Below are 23734 nucleotides of genomic sequence, written 5' to 3' on the forward strand. Positions count from 1 at the left end.
TGACAATTGGTGCCTAATAAGTGCGTACCCTGAGCCACTCCACCATGTTCTCCTCCTTCTCATTGTCTGCAGACGTGTCGAGGATCAGCCTGCGCGTCAGGTGGGCCTTGTGGTAGCGCATGAACACGTCCTTGTTCTGTACGTACTTCAGCACCAGCAGCTGTTTACATGGAGGAACAGAATCACAGTGTTAGAGGCTAATGTGACTACAAATGACTTACCACTAATTCTGTTCAGTAACTACTTCTTTTAATGTACCGGTATATATGCCAATTAATGTTCAAACACATATAAATGCCCGCATTTCCCTGATGTTTAATTATACACACACAACTTTCAGGCTAATAAATGATTTCATTTTTTTTCTTTAAATGGTCTATGTAAAAGCAATTTTGTTCTTTTAAACATGTTTTCTATATTCTGTTGATTACAGCCATTTAATTTTTTTTTCACAAATTAGTGTACTCCTAAAAGACATTTGCCAAATCATTTTATTGTTTTAATCATTTGTTTCTATATCCAGTTGACTAAAGCCTAACAAAAAATCACAAATAACTGTACTCATACTAAACATTCCCTTTTGACAAACCATGCACATTTTCTTCATCACTATGCGCTCATAAAAACTTCTACTCCAAAGAGCGCATATCAGCTGTACCTGCCAAACATTACCAAAACAGTTACAACAGCCTCACACTGATTGCTCAATCTCCCATATCAGCTGTACCTGCCAAACATTACCAAAACAGTTACAACAGCCTCACACTGATTGCTCAATCTCCCAGCATGACATACCACATCTCGGAGCTTCTTCTCCACCTCCTCAGATGTGAGTTTCTTACTCAGCGGTGTCTTCCTCAGCAGCATATCACAGTAGTTGGCCAGCAGTTCAGGGCACTTGGACTCAGGCTGGGTCTTCGTTCCCATTCTGGAAAATGATAAGCTAAGTTTAGACCTCTTTACTAAAGATCTATCATAAAGAAAACTGAAGTTTTATTGAAACGTCTCCAGTCAAGTTCCTGAACAAATACTTGGTGTCTAGGGAGAAGATTGAAAGACCGTGACAGTTCCATAAATTTCAACAGATGTCAAGCCAATTACAAAACATAAGCTAATTTGGCTTAATAAAGTGAGGCCAATTTGGGTGAAGAAAATTTGGAACCAGGGAAAGTAATACATAATGAGCTATTTCTTCATTCCTATGTCCAATACGGAGAATTGTGTGAAGTCTAGTGTAAAGTTACTTTGATTAAGCACTATGACTTTGAAAGCCTTGTATAATGATAATATTCTCTGCAAACTGTTATAATACACATTTTTTCTGTCTACATGTAAATAACTATATTTAATAAATACCCTTTATTTTTTATGGGAATTTCCAGTTTGAACACACTAGTATCGTTAACAACATTCTTGTACGCCTTGTCCCGGGCCGTAAGGAACCGGGGGTCATCGTTGAAGGCCTCATGTACCAACAAGCTGAACCGGTTAAATAACTCTAACAACTGCTCCACATATTTCTCTGAATCCTGTAACAAAACATACACAAACAGGTTAAATAACTCTAACAACTGCTCCACATATTTTTCTGAATCCTGTAACAAAACATACACAAACCGGTTAAATAACTCTAACAACTGCTCCACATATTTCTCTGAATCCTGTAACAAACATTCACTAAGACCTTTCATACTAGATTCAAGTTTTAAAAGCATAATTTACAACAGTATCATATTATACCCATGAGCAGCAAACAGCATAAAACCTGAACAGACTGTAAGTTAGTCGTGGGCTGTTGTGGTCCAATGCTGATTGCATATGATACAGCCATTTTCACTTTGCTTCTGAGTGGGTTAATGAAACTGGACTTACCGATGTAATGATGTCCGCTGCAGCAATCATGTCAGCCAGTCCCTGGTTAACAACGTGTGCCTCAAGATCATGTAACATTGGCGTGATACCGTCAGGCACTCGGTCCATCAGATTGAACATCAGACGCAACTCTGCAATACCACACATTTTACCTTGATGTTGTAGGTATGATTTAACAAGAGCACCGCATAACGGGTGCCACGCTCAGCTGCGAAAGGTTGTCAGAATTATTTTTTTTTAGAGGTCACAGTGACCTTGACCTTTGACCTAGTCACCCAAAAATGGGTTTGGCGTGCAGAACTCATCAAGGTGCATCTACATATGAAGTTTCAAAGTTGTAGGTGGAAGCACTTTGATTTTAGAGCCTATGTTAAAGTTTTATATTAGAGGTCACAGTGACCTTGTTCTTTGACCTAGTGACCCAAAAATGGGTGTGGCGTGTAGAACTCATGAAGGTGCATCTACATATGAAGTTTCAAAGTTGTAGGTGGAAGCACTTTGTCTTTAGAGCCTATGTTAAAGTTTTATATTAGCGGTCATAGTGACCTTGATCTTTGACCTAGTGACCCAAAAATGGGTGTGGCGTGTAGAACTCATCAAGGTGCATCTACATATACAGTTTCAAAGTTGTAGGTGGAAGCACTTTGACTTTAGAGCCTATGTTAAAGTTTTATATTAGAGGTCACAGTGACCTTGTCCTTTGACCTAGTGACCCAAAAATGGGTGTGTCGTGTAGAACTCATGAAGGTGCATCTACATATGAAGTTTCAAAGTTGTAGGTGGAAGCACTTTGACTTTAGAGCCTATGTTAAAGTTTTATATTAGAGGTCACAGTGACCTTGATCTTTGACCTAGTGACCCAAAAATGGGTGTGGCGTGTAGAACTCATCAAGGTGCATCTACATATAAAGTTTCAAAGTTGTAGGTGGAAGCACTTTGATTTTAGAGCCAATCTTAAGGTTTTAGCAAGACGCCTACAACGGACGGCTGACGGCGAGCTGGCTATGACAATACCTCGGGTTTTCTTTGAAAACAGCCGTGCTAAAAAGAGTGACACTGGTTTAAACATTATTTACAACAACATATATGGACTTCTATTACAAAATATGCAAAGTATTCACTGTCATAAAAATATGACAAAAGTATGAGCCTGCCTCTGGGAAAACTGGGCTTAACCCTTTACCACTTAGATACGTATTGTGACACATTTGTAGTCCCTTAGAAAGTTAAATTTAATTAAAGATCTTTCTAAACAAATTGAAATTCTAAAGGATTCATTTCCAACCCTTACTGGTAGATACTGAGCAGCAAAAAGCATAATACCTGAACAGACTGCGAGTTACTCACAGACTGTTCTGGTTTTATGCTGGTTGCAAAGCCATTTTCACTTTGCTTTTTATGGGGTAAAGGTTTAATGAATGTGTGTAAAGTATCCTCCCAGATTAACCAGTAAAGTCTGCACAGGTAGGTCAGAGATGACACTTTTCACATTAAAGGATTTTTTGTATAGGAAATCCCTTCTAAACAACAAGAAGGCCAAGATGGCCCTAGTTCGCTCACCTGAGAGGAGCCGGTTCATTCAATCTTTATCAAATGTCAAACTTGACCTAGATATTGTCCAGACAAACATCCTGGTCAAGTTTCATCATTATTTCATCTGCGATTCATGATCAATGTACCTATGAAGTTTCATGATCCTAGGCGTAAGCATTCTTGAGTTATCATCCAGAAACCATTTTTCTAAGTTGAGTCACCGTGACCTTGACAGCCATTGTGTGAATACGTTTATTGGCACTGTGACCTTGACCTTAGACCTAGTGACCTGATAATCAATAGGGGTCATCTGCGAGTCATGACCAATATACCTATGAAGTTTCATGAACCTAGGCATAAGCGTTCTTGAGTTATCATTCAGAAACCATTTTACTATTTCAGGACACCGTGACCTTGACCTTTGACCTAGTGACCTGAAAATCAATAGGGGTAATCTGCAAGTCATGATCATTGTACCTAGAAGTTTCATGATCCTAGGCATAAGCGTTCTTGAGTTATCATCCAGAAACCATTTGACTATTTCAGGTCATTGTGACCTTGACCTTTGACCTAGTGACCTGAAAATCAAAAGGGTCATCTACGAGTCATGATCAATGTACCTATGAAGTTTCATGATCCTAGGCCTAAGCGTTCTTGAGTTATCATCCGGAAACCATTTAACTATTTCGGGTCATCGTGACCTTGACCTTTGACCCAGTGACCTGAAAATTAATAGGGGTCATCTACGAGTTATGATCAATGTACCTATGAAGTTTCATGATCCTAGGCATAAGCGTTCTTGAGTTATAATCCGGAAACCATTTTACTGCTTTGGGGGTCACCGTGACCTTGACCTTTGACCTAGTGACCTGGAAATCAATAGGGGTCATCTGCGAGTCATGATCAATGTATCTTTGAAGTTTCATGATCCTAGGCATAAGCGTTCTTGAGTTATCATCCAGAAACCATTTTACTATTTCAGGTCATCGTGACCTTGACCTTTGACCTAGTGACCTGAAAATCAAAAGGGTCATCTACGAGTCATGATCAATGTACCTATGAAGTTTCATGATCCTAGGCCTAAGCGTTCTTGAGTCATCATCTGAAAACCATTTAACTATTTCGGGTCATTGTGACCTTGACCTTTGACAAAGTGACCTGAAAATCAATAGGGGTCATCTACGAGTCATGATCAATGTACCTATGAAGTTTCATGATCCTTTGGCATAAGCGCTCTTGAGTTATCATCCGGAAACTATCTGGTGGACAGACGGACCGATATGAGCAAAACAATATACCCCCTCTTCTTCAAAAGGGGGGGGGGGGCATAATGAGAAAACTGCCCCCCTCCCAGCAGCCATGTTATTCAACTGACCGGAACCATTTTTGAACTCAACTCTCGTATCAAGGAAACAAACGTTCTGAGCAAATTTGATGAAAATTGGGCCAAAAATGTGACTTCTCTTGTGTCCACATGTTTTCACTATATACATATAGAGAAAAATGCCCCGCCCACTGGCGGCCATGTTTTTTCAACGATCCCGACTATTTTCAAACTCGTCCGAGATATCAATAAAACCAATGTTTTGACCAACTTTCATGATGAATGGGCAAAAATTGCGACTTCTAGAGTGTTTACAAGGTTTCTCTATAGCCAAATAGGGAAAACTGCCACCATATACATATAGAGAAAAATGCCCCGCCCACTGGCGGCCATGTTTTTTCACTGATCTCGACCATTTTCGAACTCGTCCGAGACATCAATTGAACCAATGTTTTGACCAACTTTCATGATGATTGGGCAAAAATTGTGACTTCTAGAGTGTTTACAAGGTTTCTCTTTAGCCAAATAAGGAAAACTGCCCCGCCCACTGGCGGCCATGTTTTTATACGGATCGGAACCACTTTTGAACTCAACCAAGATATCATTCAGACAAACATTTTGATAAAGTTACATGAAGATTGGGCATGAAATGTGACTTCTACAGTGTTTACAAGGTTTTTCTTTTTTTTTACCTAGTGACCTAGTTTCGAACTCGGCCGAGATTTCATTGGGACAAAGCTTCTGACTAAGTTTCATGAAGATGGGACAAGAAATGTGGCCTCTAGAGTGTTTACGAGCAAATGTTAACGGACGGACAAACCGACGGACATACGATGAACAAAGACCGGTCACGAAAGCTCACCTGAGCAATCAGGTGAGCTAAAAATCCAATCTAGGATTGAAACCTGTGCATACTACGCAAGCTATTCTATAAAGTACTCTATGAGATAAACACAGTTTTCCCAGTCAAAGGCTCATATGTATCTGAGATAAACCATCCATTATTCAATGAGAAACAAGTATATCTGTAACAGAAATGTCACGCAAAAATACCTGCTTCTAATTCAGCCAATAATATATACTCAAGATTACGTTTTCATGACCAAGGTAATCAGATAACAAACTTATTGCTCACTTCTCAGTTATGTATTAATAACGTTTTTTCTGATAAATACATTTTACACATACTTTCAGTTTCATTGTTTCTGATCATTTGAGCACACTCCTGGAGTATAGTTTCCTTAAATGCCGTTACAAGAACATTCACACAGCATTCTGTCAACTGAAATTAAGAATAAATGACAAATTTAACTTTTGATTCACATTCATCTTAACTATAACAATTAACAATTTATAACAATAACAATTAATATATTCAGCATCTCTTTTGGAGGTTAAATAGCATATGTTTGAAATGCAGTTGAACATTGTAAAGCATAATAAAAACGCTAAAGTTTGTGCAAATTTGGAGAAACCAAGGTAAGGTAATTAAAAGATAAAAGAACTCACATATAAAAGATTGACATGTATACACAAACAAGATTCTTGAGACTTAAGTATTTGTATCACTGAACATTTGACTAAAGGCTGTAATATTCAAGGACTAGACATCATTAAGCTCCAAATTTTCTCAATTCTTTGGCAATCCATGAATATCAAATCATGAAATGTGACCACATTGGTTTCCCTGGCTCAAAAGTTTCTGTAAAGTCCATACATAGTCAAAATCAACGAATATTTCTTAAAATATTTCAAAAAATAAATTTTCCTTATATCAATAACCAAAATTTCAACACTAGATGTGGTTTGTTTACATATATCTAACACCATACAAAATGCTTGTTTTTATTTTTTGTGTCATAATATATTTGATGTGAATTTCCAGCTACGATATCCGAACCTTTACAAGCGAAGATTGGCTACGGGCAGCTTCGGAAGCACGAGGTATTTCTCATGTTCGTTAAATCTATGTTACCATACCACATCTAGCGTTGAAATTTAGGCTATTGCTATAAGAACACTGTTTTGTAATGGGTTAACTTTGTTTAACAAAATATTCTGCGAAAAACTCGTTGATTTTGAGTATTTATGTTACTTTAAGCCTAATTTGACTGACTTGGGTTAAATTCTACTTATTTGAGTTATCTAATGCGTATAAATGAAGGACAAATTGTGGCCAAATAAATATTTCTTTAGCCATATTGGTAAATTAGCCTTACTTGGGATAAATTCTTCTCATTTTAGTAATTTAAAGCATTTTTATAAAGTTGTAGCTAAACAGAAAATTCTTTAGCCAAATTGGTCACTTTGTAGCTATTGGCTAATTTGGCTGACTTAACCCTGGACCAACATACCCCACTAACAGAGGTACAGCCCCAGCTTGTCTCCAGGTATCTTTGAGCTCGAGTCTCCTCCTCTTTCAGCTTGGTGTCAGCGTAGCGCATGTAGTTCTGAACCCCATTAGCCTGCAGGTACTGGGGCGCCTTCAACTTGTAGAAGTCCTTCGTTGCCTCCAGGTAGGCCTTCTCAAAGTTCTCACGGTAGATCTTCAGTTTGTCCTCCACATCGGAACTGAGATTCACTATAACAAATAGAGAATAGGGGAACTGAGATTCACTATAACAAATAGAGAATGGAACTGAGATTCACTATAACAAATAGAGAATGGAACTGAGATTCACTTTAACAAATAGAGAATGGAACTGAGATTCACGATAACAAATAGAGAATGGAACTGAGATTCACTATAACAAATAGAGAATGGAACTGAGATTCACTATAACAAATAGAAAATGGAACTGAGATTCACTATAACAAATAGAGAATGGAACCTAGATTCACTATAACAAATAGAGAATGGAACTGAGATTCACTATAACAAATAGAGAATGGGCAAAGTGTTTTTTCAGAACTATTTTTTAAGCCTTTACCACTTAGATATTTTGATGCATTTGTAGTCCCTTAGAAAGTTAAATTTAATTACTGACCTTTCTTACTAAATTAAAGTTTAAAATGCTTCATTTCCAACCCTTAGATACTGAAATGCAGCAAACAGCATAAAACCTGAACAGACTGCGAGTTTTTTTGATTGGCTTATAGAGACTACAGTTATCCTAGTCATACATTTTCTATGCTAACAATCACGTTTAAACCATTTATAACGGTTCAAAAAGTAATTGCAATCTCTTACTTGGGGAATACAAACGGTGCACCTATTGTATAATGTACATGTTTAAAAAAGATCTGGATGTATCTCATATTGCCTTATTTGTCTTTTGTTTTGGAAAAACACATACTGAAACTGGTAATGATAAAAAGCCAGAAAAAAAGCTTAAAATACCGTAAGATTCCCGAACGCCGATTACAAGTTGTGAATCGAAGGCCTCGCCATTTCTCTCGGCGTGCACTAGCTTCATGGCACTGTCCTGTAATCGTTGCTTGATATTCGAGAATATACTGTGGTTCCAGCTATCAAGCATCAGCTGTGGACATCAAAACAGTTGTGATTTATGAAATATTTGTTATGATGCTCTGGAAAAAAGGATTAACGCATGTGCATAAATTATTGTCCCAGAATAGTAGATTAATCAGGGACGACACTTTCAGACTAGACTAGACCGGATTTTTGCTAAGAAGAGACTTTAAAGAAAATATACAATGTAATGCCAAAAGTATGGCCTTGATATGCCTTTGCAGACTGCACAGGCTTATCTGGAACAACACTTTACACAAACGCAGTAAACCTTGCTTTCCAGGAGCTATAAACTTTAAAGTATGTTTATCTAATGTTAGCATATCTAGAAGCCATTGTCACAATGTCAGTATAATGTAACATTACCATCACCAGATTCCTATTCATGGCAATACAATCTATGATGGACACAAAGGTCTCCAATGTATATAATGTGGCTCAATTTTTAGGCGACAATTATTTTTTTGAGCTAGCAAAAACCCTGTGGGTTGTATTGCATTTTAAGTACATACTTTTCTGACAATACTCTCTTCCCCCTGTGGCTTTTTCTGCATGGGTGTGTGTGTCTTGGCGGCCAGGGAAGTCTCCAGTTGCATGAAAGGTTTTGGCAAGTAGTCGCACTGAGTGAAGAACTTGCCCCACTCTGCAATGTACGCCTTCAGCAGGGCAGAGTCCTCGTGGTGTTGAAGGACACGCTGTAAAATCAAGCTCTTATCAAATACTTTCAATAATGACCTGTAATGGTGGATAATGAAAGTCAGAACTTCAGAAGCAAAATACTCTGCTAGTTAACTGATGTTTTTTCCCCTAAGCGTAGCGTACAAGACATGTAAAAGTACATAACATTATAACATGTAAAGGTGAATATTGAAAGTCAGAGGACACATTCTCTGATATTCCTTGATCAACAAGTTCTTGTCAGTAAGAGAGAAAGATTTTGAAAGATGAAGTGGATTGAATGCCTTTTTATATTAAGATATGCGAATCATGCATAGTCAAATGTGTCATGTTCTGAGAAAACTGGGCTTAAATTAATTAATGTACGTAAAGTGTCGTCCCAGATTAGCCTGTGCAGTCTGCACAGGCTAATCAGGGACGACACTTTCCTTTTTAATGGTATTTTTAGTTTCAAGATAGTCCATCCTTACCGAAAATCAAGTTACGGCGGAAAGTGTCGTCCCTGATGAGCCTGTGCGGACTGCACAGGCTTATCTGGGACAACACTTTACGCACATGTATTATGCCCAGTTTTATCAGAACAAGACACATATGTGCATTATTTGGCAAAATGTAGATTTTTCATCTCTTTTTTACACAACAGCCCACATGCTTACATTCAATCATCTTAAACTTTGCATTAACACTTAATTATTAATGGAATATATTTACTATGATCCACATTATGTGGAAATGGGTCTTATGCTATATGTGGCCTGCAAAGCTCCAGACCAGCCTGCGCAGGAGCAAACCTGTCCACTATAAAGTCAAGAAAGGTTTCATGTTTCATTAGCCGACATTTAATCTCCTGACTGTGTTAATGTTCAGGCTTGCCTGGAGGTATACTTGCTGCATATGGCATAAGACCCATTTTACTATGATGCAGCTCATATATTAATGCACATGAAAACTATCATAGCAAAGTGAAAATCACCATTTTATCAAGATCAGTTTTTAAATTGTTAAAATAAACTCAGGAGAACTTACTGTCTGAGCATGTTTAATAAACTCCAGAATATCATACTGCAGCGCCTCATAGACTTTATGCGGACCTTTGTCGTCCCAAAGGCACACTGAGTGAACTGCCCTGTAAGACATTTACAACATAGCCATCATCAATGACTTTGAGCCAGCAAGCCCTCTAAATAAAGAAATAAAACAAGATCAAAGGCACTTGAACACAGGTTGGCAAACATGACAAAATAAAATTCTCATGGATTCTAACAATAAGTATACATTATATTCAAATAATCAATATAACACCCATCACTAAGAAAAAAGATATGTGTCTGTTCATATACGATCCTTAATCAAAACTCATAAAACAAGAGGGCCTGAGAGGCCCAAAGTCGCTCACCTGAGATACCAAGATATTATTGGGACAAATCTTCTGACCAAGTTTCACTAAGATCGGAAAATAAATGTGGCCTCTAAAGTGTTAACAAGGTTTTACTATAGCCATATAAGGAAAAGTTCCAAGCCCCCTGGCAGCCATGTTTATTAACCAACCGGCATCATTTTTGAACTCATCCAATATATTATCGGGATGAATCTTCTGACCAAGTTTCATGAAGATCAGACAGTAAATGTGGCCTCTAGAGTGTTAACAAGATTTTACTATAGCCATATAAGGAAAAATGCCCCACCCCTTGGAAGCCATTTTTTTCAAGCAAACATAATTATTTTCGAACTCATCCAAGATATCATTGAGACCAATCTTCTGAACAAATTTCATGAAGATTGGACAATAAATGTGGCCTCAGCTGAGTGTTATCAAGGTTGTACTAAAGCCATATATAGCCATATAAGGAAAAATGCCCGCCCCTTGGCAGCCATGTTTTTAAAGCAAACGTAACCATTTTAGAACTCATCCAAGATATCATTGAAACCAATCTTCTAACCAAATTTCATGAAGATTGGACAATAAATGTGGCCTCTAGAGAGTGATTAAGGCAAATGTTGACGTCGCACAACGGACAACGCACGACGGACAAAAGGCGATCACAAAAGCTCACCATGAGCACGTTGTGCTTAGGTGAGCTAAAAATGTGCGTGTAAAGTCTTTAATTGATAATTTAAAAAAAAGTGTATAATGAACATAGTTATTCATCAAATGTTATTAACATTTAATATGTGCATTGAAAATCAAGAGCCTGATATAGTTGGTTTTTGCTGGTTCTTTTTTTATAGACAAGCAATACATACCAAAATAAATCATGCCATTCAGAACGTGTGACTGGTTCTTGTCGGAGCAGTTTGAGAACTGATGGCCGCATTGACGGCCACTTCTCCTCAAACTGTGACTGCCCCTGCTGAAAAAAAAATCAATTGTAATAATTATTTCATATAACTATGTGCTTTCAGCCTTTCAATCCATTTTTAAGGAACATAATTTTTCAATACCAATTTTGCAAGTTGTTAAAAAAGTCTTTAAACCTACCATTGAAAATTGTATAAAGTCTTTAAACCTACAATTGAAAACTGTTTACAGTTATTTGGGAGAAATGTTAACTTTCTCATGTTCGATATTGGGTGGAATTTTGACCCAAAATTTGACAAAAAAAGAGAGATTGTATGCAAAGAGGCTGATTATTATGATAAGACTGTTTTTAAGCAACCACAAACAGGCCCATATTCAGCAACCATTTCTTGGAATTAAGTCTAAGAATAAAGAATCTTTTAAATACTCTAACGTTTTAAATATTCTTCATGATTGCATCTTACTTGACTTTTGACACCTCAAATTACATCATTCTTCAAACAGAACATAACAATAATAACAGAGGATCCACTGATTGCCTCACAGAACATAGCACTAATAACAGAGGCACCACTGATTGCCTCAACCAAACATAGCACTAATAACAGAGGCACCATTGATTGCCTCACAGAACATATCACTAATAACAGAGGCACCACTGATTGCCTCAACCGAACATACATGTAGCACTAATAACAGAGGCACCACTGATTGCCTCAACCGAACATACATGTAGCACTAATAACAGAGGCACCACTGATTGCCTCACAGAACATAGCACTAATATCAGAGGCACCACTGATTGCCTCAACCGAACATACATGTAGCACTAATAACAGAGGCACCACTGATTGCCTCACAGAACATAGCACTAATATCAGAGGCACCACTAATTGCCTCACAGAACATAGCACTAATAACAGAGGCACCACTGATTGCCTCACTTGGGATTTTTTTTAATTGGGCAAAGTATCAGAACCAGTCCTGTTGGGAAAACAGAGAGTGTAAAATTCTGAAATAGGGAAATTTCAAGTAGTAAAACTCTCAACATTTGGAAATTTATGCCATTGATTACTTGTTTCTTAATTCGATATACCTAATAAAATAATGGTTTAAAAGCAACTCCAAAATTGCCATTTAAGATTTGTACTTAAATTGATATAAAGAACAAAATCTAATAAACTTTAAAATACGAACACAATCAATAACTTATTGTTTTCCAACTTTCAAATTACAATGTATCTCTCACTTCATGTGTGCAAAAATGTCACTAATTTTTTAGTATGTTGTTAAACTGAGGTGTTGACAACCCTCATGGCACAGTAGAATTTAAGGACTAGGTGCTAGCCTAATGTGTCATAGGAAAGATGGTTCTTATTTGTTATAGATTGCTAGTTTAATCAAACTTTGTCTGTGTGAATGATGACCACATATATTTTTTTTGCTAGTATCAAATATTATAATTATGACTAATTTCATTAAAAACAACAATCAGGTTTAAAACCAGAAATCAAATCAATGGGAAAATACACAGGAAACGTCTTTTTTGATTGAATGGGTTGTGTTTTAGTTTAAACTTATTTATTTAAGCTTGATTGCATCGAAAGCCTAAGGCTTATTGAAGCGCTCTAGAGTCTGTTTTCCAGGCCTAGAACCAATACAATTTGGGATATCTAAAGAAGGCTCCTACAGTGGGGAAGGAACCTGTGACCTAGTCCAACTTGTTGACGCTCTCAAATATTAAGCTACTTTTTATATTGGTAATATTTGGAGCATTCAACGGCTGAAGCATTCAAAATATGGTGGAATTTTTTCCTTCTTTGTCTTTATTGTTGCGCAAGGATTTTGTGCGCAACATTCAAGCCCCGATATCAGACACTTAATATCAACGGATTGCAATAATATTTATATACCTGTGTACATGTAGATAATTTGTTTCTCGATAATATTTTGTAAATGTGTAATGTGGTAATGACACTTTGAATTTTGCACGCCTGAGCAATTTAAATCCAACCACTATACAATTTTTCAATATCTCGCGATTCGCTCGCTGTGTAGATACAAATCGATAACACGGCCTTGATGTAAAGCATCTGGTTTAAATGTGGAAGAATAAACAGCGTAAAATACAGTTTGCGTTCGTCTGTTGTGGTGCAAAGCCAGGGCTCGAAATTAACACTCGCACACTCGCAAAATGCGAGTGAAAAATACTGATTGCGAGTTAAGTTTGAAGCCACTAGAATTTTTTTGCAAGTGAAAAAATAGTGAAAAAAAGAGTTATATTGCTAAATGCGCTCGACGTTGTGAATGCTAAACCGCAGGTCAATTAATAGAACGTCCAAATACCCATATGCGGAAGCTCGCACCTTGTATGTAGACTGGTATACTTATAGTACATATATGCCGATGGTATTGGTACAAAGATAATGAAACAATTGATTATCCACACATGTTCACTATAAAAGACAAAAAACCTGAACTGTTCAACAGTCATGTCGTCGAAGCGAAAAATAACTAGTTTCTTTTTGCCCACAGATTGAAATAACAATATGAAATATAAAGCAAAGTTAACCGTTGAGTTGAGAGAAAAAAAGGAGATTAAATTCTTCCACGAAAACAGTGAAAAAGTGGGAAAAAGAACTTCATATATAACACCAAAACGTGTGGTTGATGTCATATTTTATTTAGTTTTCATAGTACTAAACTAATGTCCAAACTTGCTTTTATTTATGTTTCCAGCAAAATTTGCGAGAATGTTTTTGATTTTGCGAGCTGGTATTTAAGCTGCTCTCAATGTTTTGCTAGTAGAAAGAAAAGTTAAATTCGAGCCCTGCAGAGTGTTACACAGTAAACCAATGTTATTGTACTTTTCTGGATTAATTAAGCATTGTTTTTTTTTCTAAAGTGACAATTACAAAATTCTGAAATAAATTTCATCTTTTATTTTTATACTGTTCATAAATAATATTGATACAGATCATACAGTATACCGTCCTATGTAATGTAGAATGTATATAAAACAACACAGAGGTGCGAAAAAAACATGCATAAAAAGTTGCTGAAACCTAAAAGAGTGAAAAGAAACTGCACCATATCTGTTTTGAACATATGCTTATTAAATCGACTATGATAAGCATACTAGTTAGGTAAAAGTCTGTTTTAAAAGTTCATGTTAAATAAAATTACGCGTACATGTTACACCGTAATGCCTTCTTCTGATTGATTGATATTTAAATCTGTTTCATAATATGGCAAGAGGTCAGTGATATTGTTGCAATTTAAGCAGAAGTTTAACTGAAGAATTTATGCCTTTCGAACTTCAATTTGACGATATTTGAGGTAAAAATGGACTTCTGAACTAAAACTGAATGAGTTGGTAATGTTATTTCGTAATTTTACGCAAATTGATGAAAATTAAAACTTTCTGGTGTCCAACACATTTTGGACTTTTCTCTGAGAAGACGTTCCAAAGAATTTAGCCCATATAAAAAGTATCTTTAAATTCTTTGCGCGTCTTATAAATAAGACTACCTGTGACCTACCAGTCGCTAGGCTGACACCTTATAAAATTACACAAAAATAGAATTTATCGTGGGTGAGGTTAACAACAACAAGTCAATTTGATTTTTTCACTCTCAGAGAGTTGGATTTTTTAACACAACTTTACTTTGTTTTCTGACGTCTGAGACTATAGACCAGTTGAATGTTATTGTTTACATTCGGGATTTTCCGCGCATGCGCACTGACTGGTTGGCAAAAGACACTGGTTACAGTAACATAAAAAATGTAAAAATATCTTTTGTTTAGTCAATAAAATGATACAAAAATCCGAAATAACTATTTAAACTCTTAAATAATAGTGCAAAAATATAATAATTTAGTACCAATAAATGTATAATCATAAATATAATTTCCGTCTTTATAAAAATACAAATTAGTTATTACAATCAGAGTAAACATGGTCGGAAGACTAAAAACTGGCAATCCCACAAAACAATAAATTAGCGTATTCTTTGTGATAGATTTTAATAAATTATATTTCACAGATAATCCAACATACATTAATTTGATTATAATTATAACTGGTGTAAATATTGTTATTGTTCATAAGCGATCGAAAGTGTAACTGTAAGAGGTGCATTGGATCAATTATAAAATGAGACACTAAAAGCAGAATACATTACAATCTTTAAATAATTAAGTAATTTTATTTTCCAATGAATGAATTATCGTTTCGTTTCCATTGAATAACAATATCGCGAAGTTTAGAATACATATGACAAACAAGAACTGCTTATGAGCTGTCTTTGCGTGTATATTGTGATCTCTTTACTAGTGATAAGGAGTGATATCAATCTAGCATTCTATGATAAATCTATATATTAATTTATTTTACGCCAGTAATTTTAACCCTTTTGTTGTTTGCTTGTTTTCATGATGGTGTTTCGTACACTACAGCAACGTACAATCTTAACACATAATAGCCGAGTTTACATTTGCCGGTGCTCGTTAAATACGTTAATTGTGTAGCAGTGAAATTGCACAATATTTTTAATGTACAGTTATTAAACACTGCATCATTATGTTGTTGTTTTTGTTTTTTATCGAGTGCACCGGGATTGTCTCCCATATGGCCATCGCCCCCAGAAAGACGTGTTAGTTGGTTACGGGGGATAGTGCAAGATACAGGAGACACCCCGTTCCAGAGGTGACCCTGGGTCTTTTAGTGCCCGGTGTATAGCACCTAGTACACTGCACCTCGGTTTAACGTCTCATGCGAAAGACAAGTTAGTAGGTTAGGTGCAGCGGGGGATCGAACCAGCGATCTCTGGATTGTGAAGCCAGTGTGTTACCACTAGACCACGGATCCGCTACACTGCATCATTATGATAAAACTGGCTAATATATATACACTAGTTCCCGTTAATCCATTTTTAACAAATATCTTCATTTGTTTAAATATGTTAAAATATTTTATTAAAGCAACTGTAACTTATTTTGGGTTTACAATTTGGCTAAGATGACTGCTCAATATATGCCAAGAGATGACATGGATCGCGTTATCATGAATTGTGTTTAATGACCAGACACATGCTGTTTATTCAGGGACCCAACAATAGGTCCCTCTATTTATGACACCATGTTTTCTTTGTAATTGTTTGGACAGTATCCGATCATAACGAGATAATCGGTTTTTGATGAACAAAGGTGCATTTAAACACCAGGTTAAGAACGCTGAAACATAGAGTGTCAACATTGGTGTGAATAATTAAATAAAAACAATTACATTTATCAATAGAATTTATTTAATGTGTAATAAGGTAAGTTTTCACAGGCATAAATGTTCAAATCGGTTACTATATGTTGTGTACATAAAGTCGATATACTTGCTATTTGTTTTCATCCTTATTTGTGTTCGTTCATTAAATTTGATTTATTCTGAAAGAATTTCAATATCTGAGAATTGTTTATCTAAAAAATGGTCGCGAAGATGCGCCAAGTAGAGATTTTTGTGGTAACCAAACATAACGAGCTAGTATATTGTGTTCCAGTCCCGAGTTCGTTTTAAATAAAAAACAAATAATGACAACAACAATATAATCGTTCCACAAATGCATTTCCTTGCATGTTTATGTTATGTTCTATTCAGACATGATCAGTAAAATTATATTTGATATAGTGCATGATTATCAATAAATATGATAATTATGTCAACCTTCTCTTTATGCCCTAATATAAATTCCATTTTTTTTGGCCAACCAGTGGGCGGAGTCTAATATTTGCAGGTGCGCGTGACGTCACTCGTCAACTGGTCTATTTGGAATTTTAGCATATTTTAAAGTTACTCTTTATTTGGAACGAAAAAAATCCCTGCTCCATTTAGTCAAACTCTACAGGGGTGGCGAAATCTAAAAAAACTATACTTGTCCACGGACAACCATTTAGGAAATTTAACTTGTCCGTTGCTGAACTACACTTGTCCATTAATGTTTATATAAATTATAAACGCATTTATTGTTATACCTACACGTGTACCATTCTAACAGACCCTACGGTGTACACCTCCACGATGAAATCGTGGCCAGTTACTTAGAAAACTGATGATGGCAACAGTGTAATCATCGTTGATATTGTGCATTTGTGTATTGTCAAAACATTTGTTCATCACTTTAAGCGTTTTAACAAAGACTCGTGGATTTAATTACACACAACTGTAAACGTTTTGTTTAATTCTCAAATGAGCATAAGTAAATGTGTTATCCGACAATCATTTCCGAATTTTAATGACAGCGATTGCCATATGCAAAGTAACTATCCGGCTATGCTCGAATTTGTATGAAGTAAAACATTAGAAAAAAAACATGCTAGAATTTAGCGAACATTTGGTATTAATGCATTTTAAAATTTAAGACGAACATTTAATATTTAGATACAGAATGAACGAGCAAACCAGCCTGTACACTGTCTTCTAACAGTCTTACTGAATGTTGAAAATGCGGCATGCTCCCGGTCTCTTATAAAATTAGGGAGATCACTGGGCAGAAAAGTTCCCGTATTTTAGCTTGATTGCTCCGCAAATAGCACTGACAATGTAATCGCGTGTCAACATCCGGTTTTGTAAAACTTAATTACGGCTTTAATACAATGTATTTTTTTGTATTCCTCGACCCGACTGGTTGTCCACGGACAACTTAATTGAAAAAAATCAGTTGCCCAGACAAGCAAATGTACGACTCGGGCAACTCTGACATTTGATTTCGCCACCCCTGCTCTAAAATCAAATGTCTTGGGTCTAAGTGTATCCTTTATACTTAGTTAAAGAATTGGTTGGTGAATACCAGGGCTCGACACTAACGGTGGTCCGTTGACCCGGGGTCAGTAAAAAATAGGGAGGACCAGTGAAACTAGAAATTTGGTTGATCCGTCGGACCAGTTAAAAATCCTAGCCAGCTTATTGTGAAATACTGGTGGAAAGCCGTTTTCAGGAATAAAACAACTTTTTATGTTCATAATAAACCGATAATTTCATAATTATTTTATGGCCAGCCTCGAGACCGGGATAAAAATAGCAACATTCAATTTTTCTAGATGCCCGGATGACAAAAACCTGTTGTCGCATCAAAAAATCGATTTGCGATCCACAAATGTCTCCTGAAAATGTTTCCGGACTTCCCTGTGATCGATACACACATTAACATAAAATTCTAATCGTTCGGATCGAGAAATGAACAAAATGGTGTTTATTATTTTGAAAAAGCAGTAATAATCAGCATCTTATCGATCTTAATAACATCAGAATATGCTTTGTTTACCGTAAGAATTTATACTGGAGGGCGCTTAATAATGTTTTGATATTGCGGGTGAGTAAACATGCGTATTTTCAAGATTACAAGTTTTCGCGATTTGGAATTTCATTCCGGGTGTGGTTGAACCTACGCCTAAAAAACCTAAAACTAATGAAGAGAAGTTTGAAGCACAGCGAAAATATGAAAGGGATATTGAAATAGTTTAGTAGATAGTATAGTTTTCTTTTTATAAATGCACAATACATTGTGGATATTCCGGAAAGTAAGTTGAAATTAAGGTAAAATAACAGAGAAATTGTTGGACCACTTGAAATCTTGGAGGACCGGTAATTTCTGAAAGCTGGTGGTCCTTTGGGTCAGTAGGTAAAAAAAGTAAGTGTCAAGCCCTGGAATACGGGTAGTGATCAAAAGACTGTTTTGTTTACAAAAATTCCCCACCCACTTGCTAAAATGAATTTCTTTTCGAACAATTTAATAGTTCAAATAGATCAAGATTAGAGAAAGTTAGAGAAATAAATAATAAAAAATAGATAAGCGATTTAAGGTCCAAGCGCTTATACGAAAAAATACCACATATAATCACATAAGAAAAATAAATACCTTCAACATTTTGACAACTTAGTCAATCTTTATTTGGGAGCAGTTTTAATCGCTTAAATGTTAGATATGCGAATTAATCATTTAATCACCAAAGTCTAAAATAACTTTATTGTTTATTATCTTTATTCAATTTAATTTGTTTAAACATGATACAAAATTTATTTTGTGAGTGTCCATCATCTTTCGCTGAATTGTTTTACAAATATGTAAACAAACTTATTTAACCGGATATACTATTCTTTTGGTAAAATCAAACGCTCTTTTTTATCGAATACCCTGATCATCGTCGTCATCAGAATCAATTTTTGTGTAATTTCGTGAATTTTTGTCTGTGATCATGCTACTTTATGTCATTATTAATCAAAATGTTTGCGTTGTTTAACTTTTCTACAATAAAAAGCGTGCTGATTACGACTCTATGCACAGATTTTCCAGTAAAGTATTAATAGATCTTTGCTCCATACAGTAACCTAGACAAGTCGGTCCCTGCTTCATATCCCTTGAAAAATACAACTTCATAAGACTTTAGTGAACATATGTTACATAATGTAAATTTTGGGATGTCAATTTGCGAACTTAACACTTAACTCATTTCATAACTGTTGAATAGACGACTTCAAACAGAAATGAAAACAGGCTAATTCGTTGAATTAATTTACCCTGCCAAATACAATTTTTATTGATATGTGCAAATCCCTTGATGTACGCTTTAATCCTAATCAAATTCATTAAGGGTATGTAATTGTATTATGCATTGCAATTCTCCTCATGTATATCTACACACCCATTAAGTAATATGTTGAAATCTTGTATCATATCTGAGATATAGCCCTGAACAGTCATATAGTATGAAAACAGCACGGGGCAATTACTCTTTTTTAAGAAAGTGGAGGGATATGGTTCTTAAGTATGGCACTTCTTCTCAATGATATCAATGCACTAATGAAGTTTTACGCTGAAATCGTGTACGGTACCACATTCAAAGCCCTGAAAAGTTACATCATACAACAACAAATGGAAAGTAGAGCTTTGTCACAGACGTGACGAATACCCCCACATGCCACATTGACACATAATATTTTGCATGTCGTCTTTACAAAAAACAGCGGACACCATGCTCAATTTTTAAAACGCACTAAGTGACCCCTTGACCTAGTTTTTGACCCAGAAAGGCCCGTGTTCTAACTTGGCCTTAAGATCATCTCCATAAAACTTCTGACCAAGTTTGGTGAAGATCGGATGTAAACTACTTGAATTAGAGTGCGGACACCATGCTGATTGTTAAAAAATGCACTAAGTGACCCCGTGACCTAGTTTTAGGCCCGGAATGGCCCATGTTCAAACTTGCCCTAGAGATCATTTAGATAAAACTTGTGACCAAGTTTGGTGGGAATTGGATGAAAACTACTTGAATTAGAGAGCGGACAACATGGTGAGGTTTAAAAATTCACTAAGATACCCCGTGACCTAGTTTTTGACCCGGCAAGGCCCATGTTCGAACTTGGCCTAGACATCATGTAGATACAACTTCTGACCAAGTTTGATGAAGATCGGATGAAAACTACTTGAATTAGAGAGCGGACACTTAATACTGACCGACAGACAGACCGACAGACCGACCGACAAGTTCACTCCTATATACCCCCCCTAAACATTTTTTGTGGGGGTATAATAACTCTTTTTAAAGAAAGTGTAGGGTTATGGTTCTTGTACAGGACACTTCTTCTCATTGATATCCATGCATCCATAAAGTTTTATGATGTTAAATTACATAGATATAGCCCTCAAAGTTTTTGTGAAAGACGGAAGGACAGACTTACGGACGGACCACGCCTTTTATATAAATTGAAAACATAGTTAAAATAATATAGTTGCTTAGAAGAATTGGGCTTCCAAAGAGGGCGGGATTCTGAACATTGTCGTATAATAATTTTGTTTCCGTTTCACTGCTTGATCGTTGCATTGCTTTTGATTTTCATTTTAGTAACGGCTGATAACATAATGACCTCTTTATATTTAGTACTACCTTTAAGAATATTACCTTGATTATGTCATTCCGTCTCTTGAACCTTTTCCTAAGATGTTACACTGTAAACTTTTGACCCTCAAACTTTTGTCATATAATTTGTTATAACCCAATTAATCTGTATGTGTCTTTATCGCATTTTGATGGACAAAGTGACTTGCCTTTTGCGAGAGAAATTGAGAATAACAATCAATCGAAGACAGTAAGAATGCCCTGGAAATTTGCTTCGTTTTAACAAAATTCTTGTATAAGCATTCTTGGAGAAATTTTGCTGTGCTGCTTTATGATATGATACTAGTTGATCTGTTGTTGCCATTAATGATATAACTAAACGCAAAGCGAGTGTTTTAACTAATGCTGCTGAGACGTGAAATATTCTTTATGAAGTATCGTCCAATGTTGATAATACATACTGCCCACAAAATAAATCTGGAGAAAATTTAAGGGAATACAGATGAAAAATTAAGCTCTGTAAAAAGTATTAAACATAAATTAAATAAATGTATTGGCACTATTGCAAGTTATCTTAGCAATCTGCGATGCTTCGTTCAATAAATGCAGATGCCCCGAGTTGAAGCGCTGTGAATGTCGATTCATTGGCCCATTGAATAAGTCTTAGTCCAAGAGTAGGTCAGTGTCAATCAAGGTCACAATGAGATCATATGATGTGAGTGTGCAGATTGTATGGAAGCATTAAAGCTCTTATTAAGTAGTAGTGATATTAAGCGCAATGCCAATCAGGCTTTAATAAGTCCGAAGGTTGGTATATGTAAAGGTCAAAAACAGGTCAGATGACGTTGGTGTATTGAACATCATTCAATCTCTAATCACATTATTATAGGAAGCGTTATAGAAGTGAAAAAAACGCTTCAATTTGGCTTAACCAAGAATTTAAAGCTCCTGACTTTGTCAAAATCCAAGAGGAGATACATATCAAGGTTAAAATAATATCAATATGACGTGGGTGTTTTGAGTGTGTTTACAGACATCACACATGCAATTACTTAGTAATTTCGGGCGGAATGTTCGGCGGACGGACGGGTTAATTGTTTTATGCATCTAGACAGTATTGCATAAAAGCTTTTATACTACAATTCGACACTAATCACACTCACATGACCTGACTTTATTTTGACGTTGACCACAAAATTCTTTTTGACTTTAGATTAATTTTAATTGGAGGATGAAACAATACTGATACTTAGGCTTCCACACGAGACATTTACGTTAATTGGACGTACAATCTTGGTTATTCAATCTTGGTTCTTTTTATTATCATTCAAGTATTATTAATAATATTTTATATGGAACCCAGCTTGTTTGATTAATATAAAATATTGTTCTTTTGAGATTTTGAGGAGTAGATTTTCAGTTTCAATTACAATGAACATCGACCATACCACACCTTCACATACAACACTATTCACATCGCCTTTGTGTCAACGGCGTACGTGCATATTCAAAGAATGCGATTTGCTACTTCTGGCTTTTATTGGACGCAACTTTCAGAAATCTCATATTTAAAACGTGTTCAATAATTATTGGTGTTATGTAACAACAACATGGGTAATTAATTCACATTTTTTGTATGTTCGCTTTAATTTCAGGTCGGAAAAGCTTCCGAATACGGTGGCGACTGAATACAGTCTAGATGTTTTTCAGTAGTGGACCTCCCTGGTAGAGCGCACACAAAAAATGGCGAAAGCCTACAAAGGGGTTCTTCCTTCAAACACGTCATTGGTGCACTACAAACGCAGGACTGGAAATGGTGGTTCTCGTCTATGTTTTTTTTAAAGTTTATTTACAGGTCCATCAGCCTCTTTACGAGTTCATCTATAGGTTTGACCTGCCCCTGCGACCGTTCAGTGGAAAACAACAATTTTGAGTAAAAAATAGGTTAAGTCAACCCCCACAGCTCGGGTATTTGCGAAAGAACTAATTTTGACCCGAATAGACCAGTGCACTGTGGCCAATCAGGGACCTATACAAACAAATGTTTGTATAGGTCCCTGGGCCAATGAGACCTAAATGAGAAGTTTTTAAGAAAAGAGAATCAGATTAAGTCGGGCTGAGGAGGAATTTGGTTTAAATGACGAGAACGGGTCGAATATTAAAATAATAAGAATTAAACATAAACTTAGTACTTCCAACTTGACGTATTTATAAAAGCATAACACATTCAGGTTTTTATCTTATAGTTAAATTTAACCAGGGACCTATACAAACAAAGTTTGTATAGGTCCCTGATTTAACGTACGATACGTTATCTTTATTGTTTGTAACAAACATGAATATCTATTTTTGGACGATTTACATTTAGACCGAAAACAGCTATTTTGTTAACAAGATATTTGGTATATTTAAATGTCCTCCATGTTGGCCTTAACGTTTGCAATGTTGAAGATAGCAACTTGATATTTGACATGCACGTGAATCTCATATGGAGCTGCACATTTTGAGTGGTGCAAGGTCAAGGTCATCCTTCTAGGTCAAAGATTGTGGGGACATACTACTTGTTTTACAAACACATCTTGTTTATATAAAGAATTCGATTTCTTGACATCATTGAATGACTTTTGGACATCAAAATTTCGATTTCTTGATATTGAAAAATAATGGAATT

The 23734-nt window shown here is 36.0% G+C and overlaps 1 protein-coding gene across 1 annotated transcript in view; it reads right to left on the bottom strand.

Annotated features, from left to right (window-relative positions):
• Positions 1-19243, bottom strand: part of LOC127850446 (cullin-5-like) — a 28324-nt gene extending 9081 nt beyond the window's left edge. The window contains exons 1-11 of the mRNA XM_052383474.1: positions 19086-19243; positions 11124-11230; positions 9906-10005; positions 8714-8896; positions 8070-8211; positions 7084-7310; positions 5918-6011; positions 1873-2003; positions 1357-1529; positions 796-928; positions 29-160 (exon numbers count right to left, since the gene is read on the bottom strand). Of these exons, the coding sequence (XP_052239434.1) occupies positions 29-160; positions 796-928; positions 1357-1529; positions 1873-2003; positions 5918-6011; positions 7084-7310; positions 8070-8211; positions 8714-8896; positions 9906-10005; positions 11124-11230; positions 19086-19094 (1431 nt within the window). The 5' untranslated portion in view covers positions 19095-19243. The remainder of the gene's footprint in view (positions 1-28; positions 161-795; positions 929-1356; positions 1530-1872; positions 2004-5917; positions 6012-7083; positions 7311-8069; positions 8212-8713; positions 8897-9905; positions 10006-11123; positions 11231-19085) is intronic.
• Between the last annotated feature and the right edge of the window lie 4491 nt (positions 19244-23734).

The sequence above is a fragment of the Dreissena polymorpha genome, chromosome 11 (genome assembly GCF_020536995.1).
Source record: "Dreissena polymorpha isolate Duluth1 chromosome 11, UMN_Dpol_1.0, whole genome shotgun sequence".
In the NCBI taxonomy this organism is placed as follows: Eukaryota; Metazoa; Mollusca; class Bivalvia; order Myida; family Dreissenidae; genus Dreissena; species Dreissena polymorpha.